The 23,553-nt window shown below is 34.9% G+C and overlaps 2 protein-coding genes across 2 annotated transcripts; both read right to left on the reverse strand.

Moving 5' to 3' along the window:
* Window positions 1–1,440: 1,440 nt before the first annotated feature.
* Window positions 1,441–12,870, reverse strand: LOC117333950 (solute carrier family 22 member 6-A-like). Its single transcript, XM_033893369.1, has 10 exons — window positions 12,735–12,870; window positions 12,156–12,367; window positions 10,913–11,143; window positions 10,223–10,425; window positions 9,349–9,663; window positions 7,518–7,652; window positions 6,070–6,155; window positions 5,223–5,340; window positions 2,140–2,212; window positions 1,441–1,621 (listed from the first exon to the last, which is right to left on the reverse strand). The coding sequence occupies exons 1-10, from the start codon at window positions 12,868–12,870 to the stop codon at window positions 1,445–1,447; spliced, it is 1,686 nt and encodes a 561-aa protein (XP_033749260.1). The 3' UTR covers window positions 1,441–1,444.
* Window positions 12,871–15,730: 2,860 nt separating this feature from the next.
* Window positions 15,731–22,114, reverse strand: LOC117335011 (solute carrier family 22 member 6-A-like). Its single transcript, XM_033894899.1, has 7 exons — window positions 21,885–22,114; window positions 21,224–21,532; window positions 19,332–19,466; window positions 17,911–17,996; window positions 17,365–17,482; window positions 16,846–16,918; window positions 15,731–16,491 (listed from the first exon to the last, which is right to left on the reverse strand). The coding sequence occupies exons 1-7, from the start codon at window positions 22,076–22,078 to the stop codon at window positions 16,312–16,314; spliced, it is 1,095 nt and encodes a 364-aa protein (XP_033750790.1). The 5' UTR covers window positions 22,079–22,114; the 3' UTR covers window positions 15,731–16,311.
* Between the last annotated feature and the right edge of the window lie 1,439 nt (window positions 22,115–23,553).

Here is a 23,553-nt window from a genome sequence, read left to right on the forward strand (position 1 = left end):
GGCAATATAGTACAAATGCCACAAGAGACAATTGCTATTCAGAGCTCATTTACAAGAGAGCTATATGAATTCTGGTGAATTATTAATTGCCTGGATCTGTGAACTGTTTGATTTATGGACATTTTTTATTCGGGAGAAACGGATTGGAAGGACCATTCATGTACATCTGTTATAAGATAAGTCATTAACAGTGTGGATTTATTACACCCGCTTAAACACCACTTAATCGTAATCGGCATTACCTCTGTAACTAGCTTAGTTTTATACATATCATTAAATTGTGTTCTGAACTTATATTCCGAGTTTAATCTTTCTCTTATTCTAACGTAACAGGAGGCCATGACCAAGTGTTGTTATTGCTCATCTTAGGTGGCCGCCATGACATCCATTTACAAATGCTCATTTAAAATTCTTTCACTGGTGCTATGAAACTAAACTTCGGTTTAGAAAGGAAGCCGATCACATGGCTTTGTTCACATATCATGATTAAGATTAAGAGTGGATAAGACATACAGGTGATATTCCAGATGGAATATGCTTTACAATCTTATACGACGTCACAAACATCGGTGTGTGTGTTGCAATATAGTTAAACGTTGAGGGGGGAAACATAAAAACAAGTCTTAGTCATAGTATTGAGAATATGTTTAATGTTATAAAGTTCATCATAAGGTGTTAAGTTGTACATCGAATGTTGAAGAAATGATGTCCAGCTTTCTTGTGTTCGATAATTGTTGTATTCTGCATAGTTAATTGGTACAATGGGCGGCTCTGCCAGAGGTCTGGCTGGTACACCAAGAGTGCGGCCAGTGTGGGGCTGACACACTGACTCCATGACAAAATCATCTATACAATTATGTACGGGATCACACAGATGTGCTCTAAGTTTGTCCAGATTCAATGATAAACCATATATATAATTACAACCGTTATGATAGGATAACATCTCCGTTACAAAGTTCAGATGATCCCTGACAATTTGTACTAACAGGCACGTCTGATTACGTTGCCTACTAGTGTTAGGATATTTGTCTAAAGGATATGTCTGAAAAAATAAATTACCAGATCTTATAACTTTGATGCATTTTTAAATTATTCATCATACTTCACATGATACAAATTCAATTTATCTTCCTAATCTCACATCACTAATCCTTTTAATAGAAATATCCAATACTTAGAACCATCTACATTCAGATAGGTTTTCTGTTTTTCTTCAGCACCAGTTTTCAGAGGCTGTATTAGTGTAGGAGGCTAGATGTTATATACTGATAACTTATTATTTCAGGTTATTTCCGTACTTTCTAGAAACATTTCTTCTGATGTTTCATATAAAGTCTAAGAAAGAGACACATTTAATACCTAAGGCATATATTTTTACTTCTAAACTTTCATACAAAATCACACTTTTGCAAAAAAAGGAAATATTGAAACCTGTAGAATCTTATAAGTTACGTTTCCTTCGTGTAGTACCACTGTGAGCTTTGTACCATTCCTCAAGGTCCTCAACCAAGGTCGGAAGCTCATGTCCCATCGTCTCTGGAAGGAGCGGAAGTACCAAGGTAACGATGACACACAGACCGCCAAATATGGCGCCAGGTGCCCATTTAACCTGCTCAGCCTGAAAAGATATGTGTTTTGGAGCATTTCATTTGTTTTGATATAAACCATATATCCAATTCGCCGTCCTTAACATTACATCAAAAGTGTTTATATTTCAATTTAAATTTTATTGCCCGCTTTTATTTTCTAGTTTAATGTGATGTCCACTACATATTTTGAAACACAACCCTATTTCATCTGGAAATATGGAGTAAACATATTAATAAAACAGACAACAATAGTGCGAAATAAAGAGTTCAATGGTCATGCACAGATCATATTTAGAATCATAACTGTGGAAATAGACAGCTAGTTAAATAGACTTACAACATTATCTAAACATTGGTTGGGAATTCTTTCTTATCCATTGCTATCTCTATGCTAATCTTGTTAAACGTGTCATATATTAATACATGTACGCTCAATACATTTATCCACTTTATTAAAACTCAATTATAGGTGACAGTTAATAATTTCATTCAAAGATTATACTTTTGTGTTTACATGGCTACTGTATAAAATACGTTATACACATACTAGAGGACCTGCAAATGGTGCCAGCATACCCCCTATCCTCCCCGCAGCGGACGGCAGTCCCATGCCAACGGTCCTGTGAAAAAATATTCATTTTCTGACGTAATACACGATTCAATGGACCAGTCAAAATAATCAGCAGCCGATTAGAAACCACGACAGACAACATGCACGAGATTTGTTCTTCACCTCAATCCTCCAGCCTAACATCACCACGTAATGGCATTGATTATCAATAACGTAATAAAATTGGCCCGTCTGATTTGTAATGTTATTGCCATGAAATATAAAACAAAATATTTCTCCGCCTCTATTGTAGCTTATCTGAATCTCTATAATGTAAAATAATGTCCAGTATTAAATGCAATACATTGCTCCGCTAATTCATCACCCGATATAATATAACATTTTCTTCAGTTCTAATGGATATTCCACACAAAATTGTGTCTTTGCCTTTCAAGAACTCTTTCTTATAACTATTCAACAGCATCAAAATAGCATTCCTTTGGACGGTTTTTACATTCGAAATTAATAATAATAAATAATGAAACAATAATAGATAAATGACCTAAATAACATATAGCGCACTTATCACGTGGTGATTTTGAGCCCACAAGCAGCAAGGACGCGACATAGTTATCCCGAAGAAGCAAATACTATACACTATATCTATATGCTAAAAATAGAAATAGAAACTGAAGATTTCCGTGTTGCTATACATAAAGGACCAAATCAAATATTTTCAGTGTGAGGAAAGAAGCGTGGCCCATATATGTCACACTGTTCGACTAATATAACGCAAACATGTTGTGACTTCCCAGTGGACACAAAACGTTCGGAAAACGTCCTATTCAGGTCACAACGTCCGGGACTTTCCTACAACGTTGTGAGAACGTTTTATGTCAAACGTTAGTGCAACGTAAGCTTTTGACGTTGCAACAACGTTGTAACAAGGTTTTAATGCAAACTTTGTGTATTTGTTGTTAATTTTAAACGGCTTGCAAGTTTACACAAATGCCAAAGACATACGGAACGAAAACATCAAATTTCATGATAAAGATTAATTTAATTATCTAATTTGCTCGAAATTTTATTTGTCAATAATGAATATGTTTAGATTGGTTTAAAAGCAACCTACGTCGCCTATAATGTGCCCTAATGATATAATATCGATCATTGATCCTTTCCTGATCCAATTTTGCTGTAAGACCTCCTTTTATACAAATAAATGTGATCAAAACGAACTTACAAGGTTACGATAACAAATCGGTGTTACCTCCCTTTATGTTGCAATATATATCCGCCAGGGGGCAATACAAACATTCACATTCATTTCAAAAACATTTTTTTAAACGACTTTAATTTCAGTTTTAACTGCATGAAAATATCATGTTTTGGTTGAAATTGTTGCAATTTTTTTCGGGAAAAGAAATAGAAAGAGAGAAGAAAATAGAGTATTGATATTTGCGCGGTAATTTTAACTTCCGGTTCTTTGTTCTGCAAACACACGTGGGCCGTACACACACACATTTCAATCGGACTGTTGACTTGCTATACTGGATTATGTATTTGCTTTCAAAATAACATAAGGAATCAGCTTTCTTCCCGAATACAGATCAGTAATTCAAGGTAAGTTCTATATGATTCGTATTTTGTTTATTACACTGCGTTTGATTTTGACTTGTGTTTATTTACAACAGATCGGGCATGTTATGATTTATCTTCATGTACGTACGTACAACGGATGTACGTTTTTGGTATCACCGGGCATAAGTTTAGTTTCACGCATATTTGTTAACCGAGCACGTTATGATATATTGCCGAAAAGTTTACGGTATATCAATAATAATTGTTTTGATTGTTTTTCTATTTACAGATTAAATGGTGATAACTGGATGCACCGAGGTAATCAGAGACATCAGATAGAAGTGATGGGAGGAGTGCAAGCACATGGACACATGGAAATAAAGACATTAAAATAATGTTTAAAAAAAATTGAGTTTTTGTTGTACATAATAGGTAACAATAGTAGATCCCCGCAGCGGACGGCAGTCCCATGCCAACGGTCCTGTGAAAAAAATATTCTTATCATTTTCTGACGTAATACACGATTCAATGGACCAGTCAAAATAATTAGCAGCCGATTAGAAACCACGACAGACAACACACACGAGATTTGTTCTTCACCTCAATACTCCAGCCTTACATCACCACGCAATGGCAGTGATTATCAATAACGTAATAAAATTGGCCCGTCTGATTTGTAATGTTATTGCCATGAAATATAAAAGAAAAATATTTCTCCGCCTCTATTGTAGCTTATCTGAATCTCTATAATGTAAATTAATGTCCAGTATTAAATGCAATACATTGCTTCGTTACTTCATCACCCGATATAATATAACATTTTCTTCATTTCTAATGGATATTCCATTGTATCTTTGCCTTTCAAGAACTCTTTCTTATAACTCTTCAACAGCATCAAAATAGACGGTTTTTACATTCGAAATTAATAATAATAAATAATTAAACAATAATAGATAAATGACCTAAATAACATTTAGCGCACTTATCACGTGGTGATTTTGAGCCCACATTCAGCAAGGACGCGACATAGTTATCCCGAAGAAACAAACACTATACACTATATCTATATGCCAAAAATAGAAACAGAAAGTGACGATTTCCGTGTTGCTATACATAAAGGACCAAATCAAATATTTTCAGTGAGAGGAAAGAAGCGTGGCCCATATATGTCACACTGTTCGACTAATATAACGCAAACCTGTTGTGACTTCTTTAGGCCATTCTAACGTTTGGAAATCGATCTAGCTTTATCTACAATGTATTTCTGCAAATGAAATAGTGATTGTTTGTTTATATAGTAAAAACTATAACGTGCGGAAGAACATAAAAGAAAAGAATTTACACTCAACTTGTGTGAAATATATCTTGCGTGAAATATATCTTTAAGTGAACACTTAAGCAGATTATTTTGGAATTAACTAAAGTATTACTATTATTATTTATGGCACATAATATATAGAATTATAAAATGTAATAATCAAATTACTCGCAATTTTTACCTTAGATTGGTCGGGAAAATTTCAGGAGTATAGAGAAAAAGACAGCTGAATGACCCAGTTATACCGAGCTTTCCGAGGAAAAAGAATACCATGATTGCAACATTAGCTCCTGGTAAATCTGAAAAAGGGGAAAATACCTTTCTCTTATCGATGACAGGGATTAACTTGATGTCAAAATTATATTCTCTTGCAATTGATATCTTTCCTTTATTCCGAAAATGGATAAAAGTACAGACACGAGGTCCTAGATACTAATATTTGGACTCATGTTAGGAAAATGATTTGCAACTGTCTCACTCAAGTCAAGATAATACATCTAGGGCTTACTAATCATATACTTTAATGTTCGCCAAAATTATCTCATTTACATCAACGTTCCTGAGTGAATCGTTCTGTTAGTAAATCTGCCCTATGTTTCGTCGTACATTTGGCCAAAAGCTACTTTGTTTGGTGGATGTTAGTAGACATATTATCTTGAATGGCAGTTAAGCTTTGTTGTCATGTTGATATAGCTAATGCAATGTTTGTAATTTCTTGTTTTTTCCCCATAACTAATATAGAGAGTAATGCATGTATAGAATTATTTTTTCAAATGTTGTCAAGAAAAACATCCATAAGAAATATGTTTCAGAGATATATCCCTAATTAAAGAACACCACCCTATATTAAAACGTTAAATAGTTAACTATAATAATAAAAATTATTTTTTGTTTTGTTTTTGCTTTTGTTATGTTTTTCGATAATCAAAAATTATCAAGTTATCAAATTACGAATTCATAATATTGATATGCTTGTAGTTTACTTAAGATTATATTCTCGCGTATATGTTTAAATAAAACTTGCATACCTGAGAAATAATTCGCCACTGTTCCTGCTATCAAAGAAACACTTGCTATGGCGTGGAAAATTATACAAAACCATTTCCTTCCTATTCTGCAAAACGATGAGAGTGATATCTTGAAGAAAACTGCCATCCAAAAATTCCTCAACACCCTACTTTGAATTTCGAAGGCGATTTCTTGAATTCAATCGATAAACAACTGAATGTTACTCGTCTCATTGAAACTATTTGGAAAGTGAATGGACCGACTTATTTTCAAACGTTCACTTAAAGACAACACTTAAAAGGAGATCCCCCAAAATAATTGTATTCGGGAAAACAAAACTCTCAATGCTAAAATATTTCTAGAAATAACTACATTGATAGGAATGTTCATGTTAAAAGTTTTTTAATTGATAAATGGCGGACAGTGTAATACAACCTATATATGTGGCATGATGCACACTGACAATGGTAAACTTGTAGGTCGGTTGTACTGGTGTTAAGACATTTAATGTTATAAATCTATGAATCTTAATCTCAAACATACTATATTATATAAAAAAACATGAGATAAAAACGCATTATTAATGTAATGAAATATGCGATATCGTGATATATATTTAATATTTCGTAATGGATAGCTTATTTATCTCACAACAATTCCGAAAGAAGATATCACAACGTACATTTACACATACAGATATCTCATAAAAGATATAATATATCTTATAAAGAAAATTAAATAAGATTTTTTATATATATATTATAAGATATATTATAAAGGAAATCATATAAGATATCTTATATAGTTTTCTTTATAGGATATATTTTATTATATAAGATATCTGATATCTTTTATGATATATCTTATATATTCGATTGTGGTCGCGACAAGTACCGCGTGCCTTTTAAACAAAACGGAAGTTTCCTTACAGAGGGATCAGTCATTCTCGAACATTCAGGTTTTGCCGGTCTCACGAGAGTCTCGGGCTTTATAAGAAATCTTAGAATTTTTTCTTTATAATATATCATAACTTTTATGAGATATCTAATATCTTTCATAAAGAAAAAGTTTATAAGATATCTTATGAACGATATGAAAGATATCTTTTATATTATATAAGATATCCTTTATAATATATAAGATATCTTCTAGATTATAGATGATTTCTTATAAAGAAAACTTTATTTCTTATAAAAGATATATGATATCCTATTTTTTATAATATATCGTATATATTATATGATATGTCTTATAAACTTTAAATAGGATATCTTATCAACATATAAGACATCTCATACACATATAAGATATCTTATATAATTTGGTTAAATACTTGTTCAACATTGCCCCTGGAATAAATGAGAACTTGGCTTGCCATATATCACACGTTTGGCCCGAATTTATAATAATACTACATGAATCATAATACATACTACATATATCGTAGTCTATATCAGTAGATTCATACCGATTCATCAGAGTAAATTCGAACAACACGACAGGATACTCGGCTATGGTCAGTAAAAAGAAGCTGAGATATCTGTTGACAGGCAGAGAAGCTGAAGACAGGATCAGTCCATAATAAGTCAGGCTGTCCACCGTCCTGTAGGATAGAGTTATAAATAAAAATATCGGACGGTAGGCTGTCCAACGTCCTGTAGGATAGATGTATACATAAACATATCGGACGGTAGGTTGTCCACCGTCCTGTAGGATAGAGGTAAACATAAACATATCGGACGGCAGGCTGTCCACCGTCCTGTAGGATAGAGGTATACATAAATGTAACAGAGCGCTGGGTTAATTCGTCCTCGAGTTTCCAGGGGTAACAGCGATGCTTGTGGAGCAAAGCTGAGTATTTTCCCCCCGAGTCCCTACTAGGGCGCCAATGTAACAGAGCACATGATTAATCAAATTTAAATCATTGCCTCTGCTAGGAATCGAACGCGGGACCTCTGGCTAACTAGTCTTACGCTCAACCGATCGAGCTAAAGAGAAGATCTCTCGAGCCGAGCGGTATATTGCGGCTAGTATTTACCAGGGTTACATAAACATGTCGGACGGTAGGCTGTCCACCGTCCAGTACGATAGAGATATACATAAACATATCGGACGAGCTGTCCACCGTCCAGTAGGATATAGATCTACATAAACATATCAGACGTGAGATTGTCCTCCGTCCTGTAGGATAGAGGTATACACAAAGATATCGGACGGAAGGCTCTCCACCGTACTGTAGGATAGAGGTATACATAAACATATCGGACGGTAGACTGTCCACCGTCCTGTAGGATAGAGGTATACATAAACATATCGGACGGGAGACTGTCTACCGTCCTGTAGGATAAAGGTATACATAAACATATCGTACGGGAGACCGTCCACCGTCCTGTAGGATGGAGGTATACACAAACATATCGGACGGCAGGCTCTCCACCGTCCTGTAGGATGGAGGTATAAATAAACATATCGGACGGGAGACTGTCCACCGTCCTGTAGGATAGAGGCATAAATAAACATATCGGACGGGAGGCTGTCCACCGTCCTGTAGAAAAGAGGAATATCTAAACATATTGGACGGGAGACTGTCCACCATCCTGTAGGGTAGAGGTATACATAAATATATCAGACGGGAGATTTATTCTCCGTCCTGTAGGATAGAAGCATATATAAACATATCGGACGGGAGACTGTCCACCGTCCTTTGGTATTTTAAGTGGATAGAGTAATTCCATTTCAGTTACATGCATCACATCTTCAGAGAATACTTGTATCCCAAATATTAAACCTAATTGTGAGTAACTTTGAAATAGAATATACAATAAGGAAGCTATGGAAATTTTTATCAGAGCTTTTGTTTTCGACAAATGCTTATCATGAGTTGTTGCTTACGAGTCAATATGATTTATAACCTTGAAATATACACAACACATTTGGATTATTGTTGGTTAGAAAGTATTTAGGAAAATAGGTAAGTCTTGACCTACTGGCAAATTTTCATTATTGCAACCATAATAGAAATAATTCTAAAAGTTTATAAATTGATATGATAATATGATATGTAAAAAATGCTTGACAAAAACTGAACATTATTATCAGCTTTATCAAATATCTTGCAGAGGCAATATTATGTCTACTGGAAAAGAAATCCAATAAGTGTTAACACAATGCTGTCAATATTCGAGGTATAGCAATATGTGATCAACACCTCCAAAAGTAAATATTGATGAGATTTCGCAGGGCGTTCAAATATACCTTCTACAATAAAACACTTCAAAGGAAACACAAAACATACGTACCAAGCCATAATCATTATTGTTGTTATCATTGCTATTCGTCGTCTTTTAAACAGCGTAAACACGGTGTATTTCGGTAATTTGTTTTGCTTCGTCTTCTTGTCCTTATTGTTGATCGGTTCCTCCAGCATCATGTTGTTTTTATCATCAGTATAGTCGACTACTATATCATTAAATTCCACAGATATAACCTTATCAACTATATCAATGATTTTGTTTTCGTCGACTTTATTCATCTTTGCAGCTTTTCGTAGAATTTTCTTTGCTTCTTCAGGTTTTCCATTTGCAAGAAGCCATCGGACGGATTCGTTGTATATCCTATAAAATATGGTTTTCATTAACATTTTACTAGCGAAATAAAGGAAATTTCTACCTTAAAAATATACGAACATTTGCTTAGATAATCACAGTGATAATATGACATTTTTAACCAATCAGAATGTCACTTACAAATCACCGAATTGGAATCCGATTTTTCGATTGAGATCGTAATGAGCCGAAGGGAGAATAAGATGTTATTTTACTGCTATTCTGAAATAACCATTTCAACTTTTGACTGAATACTCGTTGGACAGTTATGCAAGCAAAAAACCGCTGAAATAACATTGAGCAACTCACAAAATAGCGTGGTCATGTTCAAAACTATCACATATTACGCTACTGATTCCCGTTTTTCGAAGTACAGATAAAAAAATGATTATAGTCTAAAAAAAAAAAAATCATTAATTTCCTCTTTATATAAAATAGTACAAAAAGATATAGAAATTATGAGCATTAACGTCGTAAACTACTCGACATTATGATAACATGGGATTTGTTTTTTTGAGCTATGACATATCTTCTACTAACAATAAATACCATGTGTAATATCATTTACCAATATCCAAAGACACTAAATGCCGAGGTGAGCGTGAGAACGAGGTACAAATAGCGCCAGGAGATATCCTGAAGGAAATAAGCTACAGGTGTCACCACGACCATGGAAGAAGTCCATACAGCCAACGCGGAAACTTCTACCAAATATCTTGCTTCTGTGGGAAATAGTTCCAGCATCATGGCGGGTTTTACCATACCGAGTCCCTGATAAACACAAAGCAGTTTTATACATACGTGTCTTTAGGTCAAGCAAAAATAAGTTAGCGTGGAAAGGGATTAATTTTGAAACTATACCTATCGATATTTACTTTGATAATGGATATGTTGATTACTAATACATTTTTAGAAATCTAGAAAACATTCAAGAAAACAACAACACACAAACAAAAATTCTCTGTTTATCTTTCTTAATGAAGTAAACTATGAGAGGAGATGGATTGTACGTGTTTTTTTTTTTATCTTGTTCGATGTGTACATTTCTGATATATGTTTAATCAAGTAAACTACTTACTCAAGGACTATTAAAATGATGTCAAAATGAAATGAGGCCACATTGTCAACGTCTCAATAGTGTTCATTTAAACTTGATGATGCCTTACAAAATATATGTGTATAATCAAATTAATTGATAGATAGATAAATAAATAAATAAATAAAACACGGTATGTCTGAAAACACAAGAGAAACATACTTGTTGGAAGAATCCTATAATAAACCTCATTATTGCGAATCCGGTAAAAGTTGGTAAGAAACATCCTCCCAACCCTGCTACGAGTAAGGCGAAATTTGACAAGACAAAGATAGGCTTCCTCCCGAACCTGTCCGAACACTGAGGCAAAGTGGCGGCCCCGACCATCTGGCCAACCATAAGTAAAGTTTGTGATAGTTCTGCTCTCTCGGCTCCGTCACACACCAGGTCGTACTGACAAAAAGACAAAAAAAATCTATTTGATTTTATCCCTAAAATCAACAGATGTACAAAAATAATATTACGAGAATTACTTGTAAAGTCCATTTAGTGTGTTGGGGCAAATAGTGTAAACATACCACTCTAAACCTTCAAGGAGCATTTATTCTAATTTAACATTAGGATATCATTTAATATAAGCACATGTATAGTGGACATTGGTAACTGTCTTCTACTAATAACGGTGGAGTCATCAGAGCCCCGTTCGATTTGCACTCTTCTAAGAAGAGAAGCCTTCTAAGAAGATCGTATTCCGTTATATGTAAATCGAGTACACCGGGAGAATAAAACAAAAAATAAGCAAGTTTTTAAGTTTTCTCAAACACGATGACACAAACATGTGCATGTATGTGTTATAAATCCTTCTCTAGTGAAACTCATCACTCGCACATTTAAAACATGGTCGCCGCCATCTTGGAAGATAAATCTTCCAGCTTCGAGACGAAAGAGGTAGAAGATCTTCCAGAAGCAGAAGAGCTTCAAATCGAGTGACCGGAAGATATATTCTAGAATGAGAAGAGTGCAAATCGAACGGGGCTCTGGCAAATAAAAGACCAGTAAATGTGACATACATGTACCTCCATCACAAACCTTCTGTCTTATCTAGCCTGAAATATATTGAAGACCATTTAGTGAAATTTACCTCTGTCATGAACTTCCGGTCCTTCTCTAGCCGGTAGATATATCTCAAAGACCATTTAGTGATATACACCTCTTTTACGAACGTTCGGTTCTTCTTAATTTTGTATACAAGTAAGCATATAAATTACCTCTTCTATTTCTTCCAGTGAAATCTACCTCTGTCATGAACTTTCAGTCCTTTTCTAGCCGGTAATTATATCAAAGACCATTTAGTGATATATCAAAGACCATTTAATGATATATCAAAGACCATTTAGTGAGATACACCTCTTTTACGAACGTTCGGTATTTCTCAAATTTGTATATAAGTAAGAATACAAATTACCTCTGTCACGAACGTTCGATCCTTCTCTAGACCGTATGTATATCCGGCTGGACATGGCGTCAAAGACAGAAGTGTCGTATTGGTGTTATTAAAGACCAAGTCGACTCGACACTCGTGGTAGGATATCTCCACACTTGTGTTACTGTATTGTCCGGTGTAAGGTAATACATCTGTCGAAGACACATTTGCACACTGGTATGGCGGACGATATCCTATAAAATACAAATAAGGTATTTTAAGAAGTGATTAAATGATAAGGAATACATATGGGCCGATTATAAGGACCATTATCAAGTCCGATATAATTACAATTTCAGTTCCTAGCATTGCAAAACATTAAACAAAATCTAATTTTCGGTATCTGAACAAATAACATTTTATTAAAAAACTATGTTAGATCCTAATATTACTATGAGAACCAGTTTACTGATAAAACGTCAGAGGCTTTAAATAGACTGAAATTAAGAACACATCTACCCTTCCATCAACTGATAACGGAATTATGATGTATGTGGGCTTGTTCATTGATAACATGCCGCTTTGGTGTTTCATTATTATTATCTATACAAATATATTTACCTATAAAAACAACAACAATGAGTTGTATCGCTTCCGGAAGAACGGTAGCCAACAGGAGGGCGGCCTGGATTAATTGGTACTTTCCATGGGTTCCGAGTCCTCGCCAAACATCATCCAAGTTAACATTTTCTACCATGATCAAATAAGAAAACCAATGTCAAGAAGGTAAACAATAGAATACCTACATGAAATTGAAACCTTAATCCCAACTGTCCGACTACAAAATAAAAAATGGTTATTATGGTGGTTTACACATATGTATTAACATATAATTGGTTTTAAATTCTTCTTCTTCTGGCGATAGTGTTTAACTAGACTTGTTTTGAAAGACGAGAAAGTGTTGCTAACGGCGATGTCGGTGGGAAGATTATTCCAGTATTGCTGGTTATAAATAGTGTATTTGTGAATATTGGTGTTTTTCTATTTCTTTGATAGATGGAAAGTAGTACATTTAGAGGGGTTAAATTCCATTTGCCATAGCTTTTCTCATGATTGTAAGTTGTCCAAATATATCCCTGTCAGTCTTAATGTTTCTGAACAATAACCAGACGTCTACGGAAGACATTAATATGTGAATTAACCATTTCAGGGAGGTCATTGTTAAATGCAAGGAACAAGAATTGTCACGCTCTATTGTGAGAAAACAATACGTTCCTGTAATCTTTCATGTGGTTGTATGATGTAGCACGAGTTATTTTTTCAATATAAAGATTGATGAAAACGTTTTAGCGAATGTCTTTTTTGTATCGATTTCAAAACGGAAACTTATTTAAGATTCTTTTTAAAATCCACTAAAAGAGTTTTGTAATATTGCAGAAACACGCTTTGAAGTCATGCAGGCACTGTATGACCGTTCGCCTTTTCTATTATCGAACGAACAGAATATATATCCATTATGTGTTATGGTATAGAGATTAACGTAATTCTTCCCTCTGGCCCTATCACACATCTAACATTGAAGTTTATCAAAGTTACTGCAGCTTACCTTCGTTTAACGCCATACTTCTATCCTCAAGCTTGTGACTGCGAATCCAGCTTGCTTCACACATACATCTGATTGTGCATGTTAATGCATAACAAGTTCATTTCAGTTTGATAAACAAGTTATGTTTTTATGTCAGCCAGATTCAGTTTCAACTGACACGAAACATAGCAAAAAGGCTATTTTTCGTCGTTATTTTGTCTGGAGTTATGCCAAATGCGGGGATGTAGATACGTCAGTCGAGAAGACCTAGTAGATGTACTTTTTCAGTATTTCATATATATATTGCATTTTTGCCAGTGAAAATATCAATATTCTGTCATATTCGTGAAATACATATATTATATTCAACTGGAAAGCTGTCAATATCCTACATGTATATGAGAAGGGAATCAACGAGTATCAAACATTTCTCCATTCTGTCAGCAGTTGACAAAAGTAACGGGAATAATGGTATAGGTAGACAACTGGAACATGGAAACATGTTAGGCAGTGGAAGCAGTGATATAATAGGGACACTCAGACATTTGGTATAAGTATTGATGATCAAGTAAAAATATATTATTTGAATGTTCCTGTTAACCTGACATAACATAGCCAATGCTACGGTTTTATCAGTTAACTACGGTATGCGTTGAAGTCTTATTTGTTTTAATACATGTATATGATAAATAAGGACAGGTGATGTTTACTTTACTTTGCGGTGTTTGCCTGGTCATGCCTCTTAGCGATTCAACCGTATTTTTTTTGTATTTTTGTCCGTAATCACCATGTATAGTACGTGTTTTGTATACTGATAATCATCAGCCTGCAGTCAGGTTGCATCCCTATAACACTATTAAAACAGAATTAATACTTTGATAGTGTCGTGTTACCCGTGACAGAAATAGCAGTGATGTTTGTGTACATTGTACTATGTTCTGTCGTACGAGATATTAAAACATGTTCTTAAAACTTATCCCATCACAAATCCATATATATAAACTGAGCCATCGCCAAGCGTTTGCACGGGGTCTACGATGTTCACTTGAAAAATTAATGTCCATTTCAGGGAAAACGATTTTTAAGATAAATAATATTTACATTCAGTTTGATTGAAAGCATTGGCGAAAATTGTATTCAATTTTCATTTCAATGTTAGCCTCATCACATTGTGTATTAATGTCGGGGACCGCGTCATCGCGGGTAATACTCTCCGCCGTCGTATTTTATTCTTTCGCGTTCTTTTAAATAAACTTGATCCATGTGATATTTACATGAATGCAATTCAAACATAAAAATCACTACAAAAATCTCACAGAATAAATGTTATAACACAAGTGATGGAACTACATTGTATTGTGTTGAACTGTACGTATGACATTTTCCCGCGAAAACGACTGTTCTCGACGTCACTCTCAGGTAAAAACATGGAAAAAGCATTTTTTTGTAGTTTATCGGATAAGATCAAAAATAGGCATAATATAAATAAAAGGAATGAAAATTATTTTTCAACATTCATGAGGTCATAACAACATTGGCTTTCTGTACATATTTACCATGAATTGCTAATGCGATTAATGGAAGATGTCCAGAAGCCAATGTTGTTATGATCTCATGAATGTTGAAAACACTAATTTATCAATTACAATGCTTCTTTTTGCTGCCATTATCGTATATAAGGAGATGCTGATAATTGTTTTCCGCCAACTCAATATTATCGTACCGAAAATGATTACCTACCGATTTTCAGCAAACAAAAATTTCTTTTTATGCTGAATTTACAAGGTAAGAGAACATTTCTACATACAATTTTTCTATAGAAAAACTCTCCAATAATATCAAACATACTGTCGTGTTAAGAGTGCGTTTAAGTTTTACATATCCTGTGGACTGTGTATTCATAAAGTATTTCGATGATTGCTAGCTAGAAATATAGTAATACATTACTTGAGAATTTGAATTATGACATATGATGACATGATTGTATGGACAAAAATTGTGTTTGAACAAAACAATTAACACTAATTCAGAGTAAAAGATATTTTTTATTGACACAGATATCAACAATGCCACAGGAATTAAAAGGAACAAATGACATGGTATTCAACTGATACATAAAGTCCTTGTCCTACCACTGATAAGGATTCACTAAACATTTGGTCTATATATAATATATATATATAATCACGTTTTGTCCTATGTTAAATCGTCAGATTAACAAAATGTACTACCAGTTCTTGTCAAACATAAGACATATTCTGTTTTTCACGTGACTAACAATATATACTTATATTTTTTATCGTCCACTTTGTTTCTTGATTTATGTCTGTGATGTTACTTTCGTAATATTTTCTATCTTGACAAAGGATTGGATCGCCTCAAAAGACTCCATAACACATATAGTGATTCGTTCCACATAATAATGCATACATATATTCCAAAAACATACAAACTTTATTCCTAAAATTGAATTTACTGAACCTCGTTTTAAGTCTAAAGATCAGTTATGAGTTTCCCTCAGCGTCTTTACTCTTAGCTTACTGAATAAGAAGTTACCAAATAGATTTAGTATCGCAGTCGAATAAAATATGACAATAAAAGATCGTTTAAATCCTATTGGTCACATCTTTTCTTTTTAGCAGTCCCGCTGTGAGCTTTATACCATTCCTCAAGGTCCTCTACCCGGGTCGGGAGTTCATGTCCCTTCGTCTCCGGAAGTAGCGGAAGTATCATGGTAACGAGGAAACACAAACAACCAAATATGGCGCCCGGTGCCCATCTTACATGCTCAGCCTGAAAGAAAAGCATCAATGATTATGATGGTAATGCTTGCTTGTACTGCTAAGTATTGATTAACATTATATATATATTCTAAACTGTAACAGTAATGTTTTCTGCTTATTTTAATATATCATATTTTGCATTATTCTTTCACTAATTTGATTATTTCTAAAGAAGGACGTTTTATCGTCATAAATTAGTCAGACATTATGTACATGTATATGAAACTTCATAAGTATCACATGTTATTAGATTATGAATTTCAAGACATGATTACATCGTTACCATGACATCAACTGATGACGAATTATACCAAGTGAGCAGTAAGCGATTGATGTAATGATGTACGTTAATTACAAAACGTACCAGAGGACCCGCAAATGGTGCCAGCATGCCCCCTATTCGTCCTGCCGCAGATGATAGCCCTATACCAATCGTTCTGTGAATAAAATCTATTCAGTTTACATCAATATGTTATATTGATCATTCTGAAAGTTTTTTCCGTGGTAATTTATAAGATATTGTTGAGGCTGTGAATTCGGAGAACTTTTTCGCCAATATACGCTCATCGTTTTTCTGTGCATTCCATTTATTTGTAAGCAAATCAACTTTTTATCACTTTTCCCATTAGAAATGACACGTACTTCAAAATTCTGAATTATCGCTTGTCTTGCCATGGATGAAATGACTATAAAAGCATACGTTTTAGAATAGACGAAATGTAAAATATGATTTGCGAGAAAGTTTGTAACTTCTTTATTGTGTTAAGATAATAACTATTGTAATAAAGTTGAGCTATCTTTCTTGCACAGTAAATGTGTCCATAATAGATATTATAATATAGTTGGGTTGTCTTTCTTACACAGTAAATATGTCCAGGGTTACCTGAGATTGGTCGGGTAAATCTCCGGTGTGTACAGGAATAAACAACTAAACGACCCAGTTATCCCAAGCTTTCCAAGAAAAAAGAATAACATAATCGCGATATTAGCTCCTGGTAAGTCTGAAACAGATTAATAAATAAATAAATGGTTCATCAACAGCAAATTTTGCTATCGTTTTGCCTAAACGTTTATAAAACGGTATTATCTTCTTGTTCTCGTGTTTAATTGAGTGTGAAAAGATAAGAATAGCAAACATATCTAAGCAACAGTTGTAAATGATGTTCTTATTCTCTCTGTTAACACTATGATAATTTTCCATTGCTGTATCACAGTTTTCGTCAGCGAATGTATTGTCAGCGGCACACAGTCAACATATCCCACTTGGTTAAAAACTATTCTCTGAGTAACGGAAAGTTCTCATGATATATCTAAGCAAGTCATGTTTAACTACTTTGATGGAGATATTGCAAAATGTATTAACTATTTTGTGTAATATTGATTTAATTGCTAGCGGATGTGTAAATATATATAAACAATACAACAATACCGGGGAAAGAGCTTGCTACTGTCCCTGCGATCAGTGAAACTGCTGCTATGATATGGAACAGAATACAGAATCGTTTCCGTCCTATTCTGTGAAAGAAACGCAATTATTGAATAATGTCTAATCATTGTATATTTTATTCTGCACAATTTTATTCCTGTTAAACCACGTAACAAATTTTACATGCTATGATGACAAATATTCCTATAAAGATACATACTGCATGAAAGAAAAAGGCATTTAAAATTTGTAATGTTATTCTTGCTACATCGATTGATCAAATATTATTCCTATTACTGATGAAAACAGCGTCAACGTTTACTAAAGCCTAGAACCACAATGTGATAAATATGTTCATTATCTATTAATTACACCAAGGGTTTTACAAAAGACGCACGTTTTAAGAACCAATCAATGCAAATTTTATTTATATACAGTAGAGCATTATTTGATTAAATTGCATTATCATTACATTAATGATCGGTTTCACTATACAAATGAACATTGCCACTATACAAATGAACATTGCCACTATACAAATGAACAGTGCCACTATACAAATGAACAGTGCCACTATACAAATGAACAGTGCCACTATACAAATGAACTGTGTCACTATACAAATGAACAGTGCCACTATACAAATGAACTGTGTCACTATACAAATGAACAGTACCAATATACAAATGAACAGTGCCACTATACAAATGAACTGTGTCACTATACAAATGAACAGTGTCACTATAGAAATTAACTAAATCGTGACATTAATTACACCAAGGGTTTTACAAAAGACGCACGTCATAAGAACCAATCAATGCAAATTTTATTTATATACAGTAGAGCATTATTTGATTAAATTGCATTATCATTGCATTAATGATCGGTTTCACTATACAAATGAACATTGCCACTATACAAATGAACATTGCCACTATACAAATGAACTAAATCGTGACATGTATACAGGTTACAACACACATCGGGGGTTAAAATCCAAGAAATGACCATTTTGATGTTCATTTGAAAATGATGATTAAAAAACCTTCCGACTAGGAATACTAAAACAACAAAACAAAATCACACGAAGTAACAAACATTTGCCGAAAAGATCATATAAGGTATCGTCGGACGACGAATTCGGATACTGTATATGCTTGTAAAAAATCTCTATCAACAATTACGTTCATTAAATTTTCATCAATTGCTCCCAGTAAATATTACTAAATTGTGACTATTTATACAACTGGAGTTACTCCCGGTCATCGTTATATATAACTCCTTTTGATGTCATTACAGGGAAGACGTTTACATATAGGTTTTGCCAGATGTACAATTCGATTGGCTAATTATAGGTCAATAAAAGGTTGATATGAGCGTTAAGATGTATTTTGAAACGTGTAAGTTTGTAAGCATTACCGTACCGATTCATCAACGTAAATTCGAACAACGCAACAGGATATTCGGCGACGGCGAGTAGGAAGAAGCTGAGATATCTATTGACAGGAAGAGAAGCTGATGACAGGATAAGTCCATAGTAAGTCAGGCTGTCCACCGTCCTGTAGGATAGAGGTATACATAAACATATCGGACGGCAGTCTGTCCACCGTCCTGTAGTATAGAGATACATATAAACATATCGGACGGGAGAATGTCCACCGTCCTGTAGGATAGAGGTATACATAAACATATCGGACGACAGGCTGTCCACCGTCCTGTAGGATAGAGGTTTACATAAACATATCGGACGGGAGACTGTCTACCGTCCTGTAGGATAGAAGTATACATAAACATATCGGACGGCAGGCTGTCCACCGTCCTGTAGGATAGAGGTACATATAAACATATCGGACGGCAGTCTGTCCACCGTCCTGTAGGATAGAGGTACATATAAACATATCGGACGGCAGTCTGTCCACCGTCCTGTAGTATAGAGGTACATATAAACATATCGGACGGCAGTCTGTCCACCGTCCTGTAGGATAGAGAAACACATAAACATGTCGGACGGCAGGCTGTCCACCGTCCTGTAGGTAGATGTATACATAAATATGTCGGACGGCAGGCTGTCCAACGTCCTGTAGGATAGAGGTTTACATAAACATATCGGACGGGAGACTGTCTACCGTCCTGTAGGATAGAGGTATACATAAACATATCGGACGATAGGCTGTCCACCGTCCTGTAGGATAGAGGTTTACATAAACATATCGGACGGGAGACTGTCTACCGTCCTGTAGGATAGAGGTTTACATAAACATATCGGACGGGAGACTGTCTACCGTCCTGTAGGATAGAGGTATACATAAACATATCGGACGGGAGACTGTCTATTTTGTTGTGCAAGTGTCTACCAATTAACATAATTGATTTCCAGTAAAAATGACTTTGAATAGACTTGGTAAATATATGCTGCATGCTACTGCTAAAAGGAGAAACAATCTCATTAGACATTAATTGATGATGTTTTGGAATGTTTCTTAAAACTGTAATTCTAAATAGTACTCTTGTATATTTAGACAATTAGTTTTCTATACTCAGTTAAAACTGTTTATTTTATGATGTCATCATTACATGACGTAACAAAGATAAACACACGTCAATACAAAGACGTGTTCCGATAACATTCGATAAAGATATATCTTTGGCGTCCCTTTCCCCGTCACCTTAGCTGTTGCCTTCGATAAATGAATCTGTATGCAATACGACGGTTAAATCTTTATATCAGTACAAATCAATTGTGTAAAGTGTCTTACCCAAAGACACAACCACGGCACCACAGACTAGCCTGTTTCTCAGCTTCCCGAGAAACACGAAACTGACAGGGGTAGAAAACGTCAAACAACACACAGATATTCGCCTGAGGTTACGTAGTCGGTGTATTCACCGTTTAAAACTAGCCCCGTGTCAATTTTCAAGGAGGGTCCATTTTCGACGTTACACCGGCAGTATAACCGACTGAAGTATCGTGGCCCTTCCCGAATAATAACTATAATTTTATATCACCAAAGGCTTGATTACTTACAACAAAGCATACCTTATATAAGTCTGAGGTATCTTTCGAATTCTTTTGAACGAATTTATTTTCACTGATTACCGATTTAAGCTGTTAACTTAAATAGTGCAGATGTTGATTTTGTTAAACATTGTTTGTCCCATTCTCAGCATGGGCGAAACATCATACAATTATGTCGTAAAATGCAGAGTGGTCGTGTTTTAACATATGTAGTGTATATCGTCTTTCAACCTTGATACTGAATCCGATAATTTAGTCTTAACATTAGTAACTATATCTGAAAGGATAGGACATACGTACCAAACTATAATCATTATGGTAGTTATCATGGCTATTCGTCGCCTTTTAAACAACGTTAGTATGGTGTATTGTGGTAGTCTGTTCTGTCCCTTGGTGTTACTGTTAATCGGATCCTCCGGCATCGTATTGGTTTCCTCGTCGATATCTTCACCTTCCTCTGCCTTAAAGTCTACAGCTACAACCCTATCAACTATATCCATGATTTGCTTTTCGTCGACTCTATTCATCCTTGCAGCTTTTCGTAGAATTGTCTTTGCTTCCTCGGTTTTGTCATTTGCAAGAAGCCATCGGACCGATTCGTCAAACATCCTAAAATATATTTTTAATTTCAACGTATAAGTGTTACTGATAAGCAACATGCATTTTGTTACCAGAACATTTTCAGTATTATGCCCAAATCAACTTGAAATCTGTTCAAAATGTATTATTATGCACACACATCATACTTTGATGGTATATAACTCCTGTACACGTTCTTATATAAGCACCTTTAAATATTATCGCATTCTCAATTTTTTATAAATCAACGCAGTAAAGCATAGCGTGTCCATATAATTGATGCAGAAATAGTATGCATAATTCGCGCAACGCCTCCCACGCAAAACGCGTGGAAATAAGATAACTGTCTTACATTAACAGTAATAAGTCATAAGGTACTTACCAATATCCAAAAACACTGTAGGCGGATATTAGAGTGAAGATGAGGTACAGGTACCGCCAAGATAGGTCTTGAAGAAAGTATACTACAGGTGTGATAAGGACGGTAGAAGACGTCCAGCAGGCTAGCCCAGCCACTTCCGTCAAATATCTTACTTCCGCCGGAAACAGTTCCAGCATTATAGCAGGACGGGCCATACCTAGTCCCTAACAAACACACAGCCCTTATCAGTACAAATAACAAAAATGTCTGATGGTGAATGTAAAAGTCATTTTAAATACTTTAAGAATATTAATAATTCTACCTTTGATTTTAATTTAAATGTAGAAGAAGATCTAAGAAAACAATTATCTGATCATTAGGTATTAAATGACGCAATCTGTATATACGCTTGGAGGACACTTTACGATGTTATGAATTAGTCTCGAGAGTATCGGATCTATCGTCATTATGTTATTACATCACATCTATAAGGAACCGTTGTTAAAACGAGAGACTTTATGTAAGAATATATTCATAATGCTATCACTTCACATCTGTAAGTGAATCTGTTGTCAAAACTAGAGACTATGTAAGAATATATTATATAGGATTTTAAACAATTGAAAAGGCTTACCTGTTGGAAGATTCCGACGAAAAATCTCATTATTGCGAATCCGGTAAATGTTTGCAGGAAGCATCCTCCTAGTCCTGCTAGGAGTAGGCCGATGTTGGAGGAGACGAGGACGAGCTTTCTCCCGAACCTGTCCGAACATTGCGGTAGAATGGCTGCCCCGACCACCTGGCCAACTATAAGTAACGTTTGTGATAGTTCTGCTCTCTCGGCTCCGTCACACACTAGATCATGCTGTCAAAGCATATTACAAAAGTCATGTAAGCATACGTATATTGGCATATTCATATTGATATTATCCATTTTTAATGACCCTCGATGTGATTAATTGTTCTGCACTTATGTATGTATATTTGATTTTGGACTCTCTACATACAGTATCTATACATAAACATATCTTGCGTTATATTCGTTACGAATGTTCGGTACTTCTTCACTTTGTACATAGAAAAAACTGTATTTTACCTCTGTAACGAACGTTCGGTCCTTCTCTAGGCCATAGGTATATCCGGCTGGACATGGCGTCAAAGACAGAAGTGTCGTATTGGTGCCATTAAAGGCCAAGTCGACCCTGACACTCGTGGTAGGATATCTCAACACTTGTGTTACTGTATTGTTGGGTGAACGGTAATGTCTCGGCGGAAGACACATTCGCACACTGGTAAGGCGGGCGATATCCTACAACAACACAATCAGATTTACTAAATAACATTAAACGAATTACACGTCAGATTTTTATATTCTTTCAAAATCGTATCACTTAAAGGTTATCTCTACGTTCTACCACAATACCCTGTGTTATTCAACTCTCAGACCATCAGTTAATCATTACAGCTGTTGATTAACAATCTGTTTATACCACACGTGGTATAAACTCTGTACGCATTTCGATTGGCTAACACGGTGAACTTTGACCCAAGCTGCAATTGTTATTGACGTCATCAATAATCTAATGACGTCACATCACCGGGTTCCGGAAGTCACCGGTACACTTTATTTGCATACGCGAAATTATACTTGGCCACGTTTCCCTTTGATTTAAGCCGATATTATTGTGGT

Source organism: Pecten maximus, chromosome 9 (genome assembly GCF_902652985.1).
Source record: "Pecten maximus chromosome 9, xPecMax1.1, whole genome shotgun sequence".
Taxonomy (NCBI): domain Eukaryota; kingdom Metazoa; phylum Mollusca; class Bivalvia; order Pectinida; family Pectinidae; genus Pecten; species Pecten maximus.

Coding starts and splice junctions, on each gene's coding strand:
- LOC117335011 (XM_033894899.1), bottom strand. CDS start 22,078: ATGGCCCGTCCTGCTATAATGCTGGAACTGTTTCCGGCGGAAGTAAGA. Junction 19,467..21,223: donor ACCATAATGATTATAGTTTG/GTACGTATGTCC, acceptor TCTATCCTACAG/GACGGTGGACAGCCTGACTT. Junction 17,483..17,910: donor AGTAGCAAGCTCTTTCCCCG/GTATTGTTGTAT, acceptor AATCTGTTTCAG/ACTTACCAGGAGCTAATATC.
- LOC117333950 (XM_033893369.1), bottom strand. CDS start 12,870: ATGGTAGAAAATGTTAACTTGGATGATGTTTGGCGAGGACTCGGAACC. Junction 11,144..12,155: donor ATCGAACGTTCGTGACAGAG/GTAATTTGTATT, acceptor TCTTTTTGTCAG/TACGACCTGGTGTGTGACGG. Junction 7,653..9,348: donor ACAATAATGATTATGGCTTG/GTACGTATGTTT, acceptor TCTATCCTACAG/GACGGTGGACAGCCTGACTT.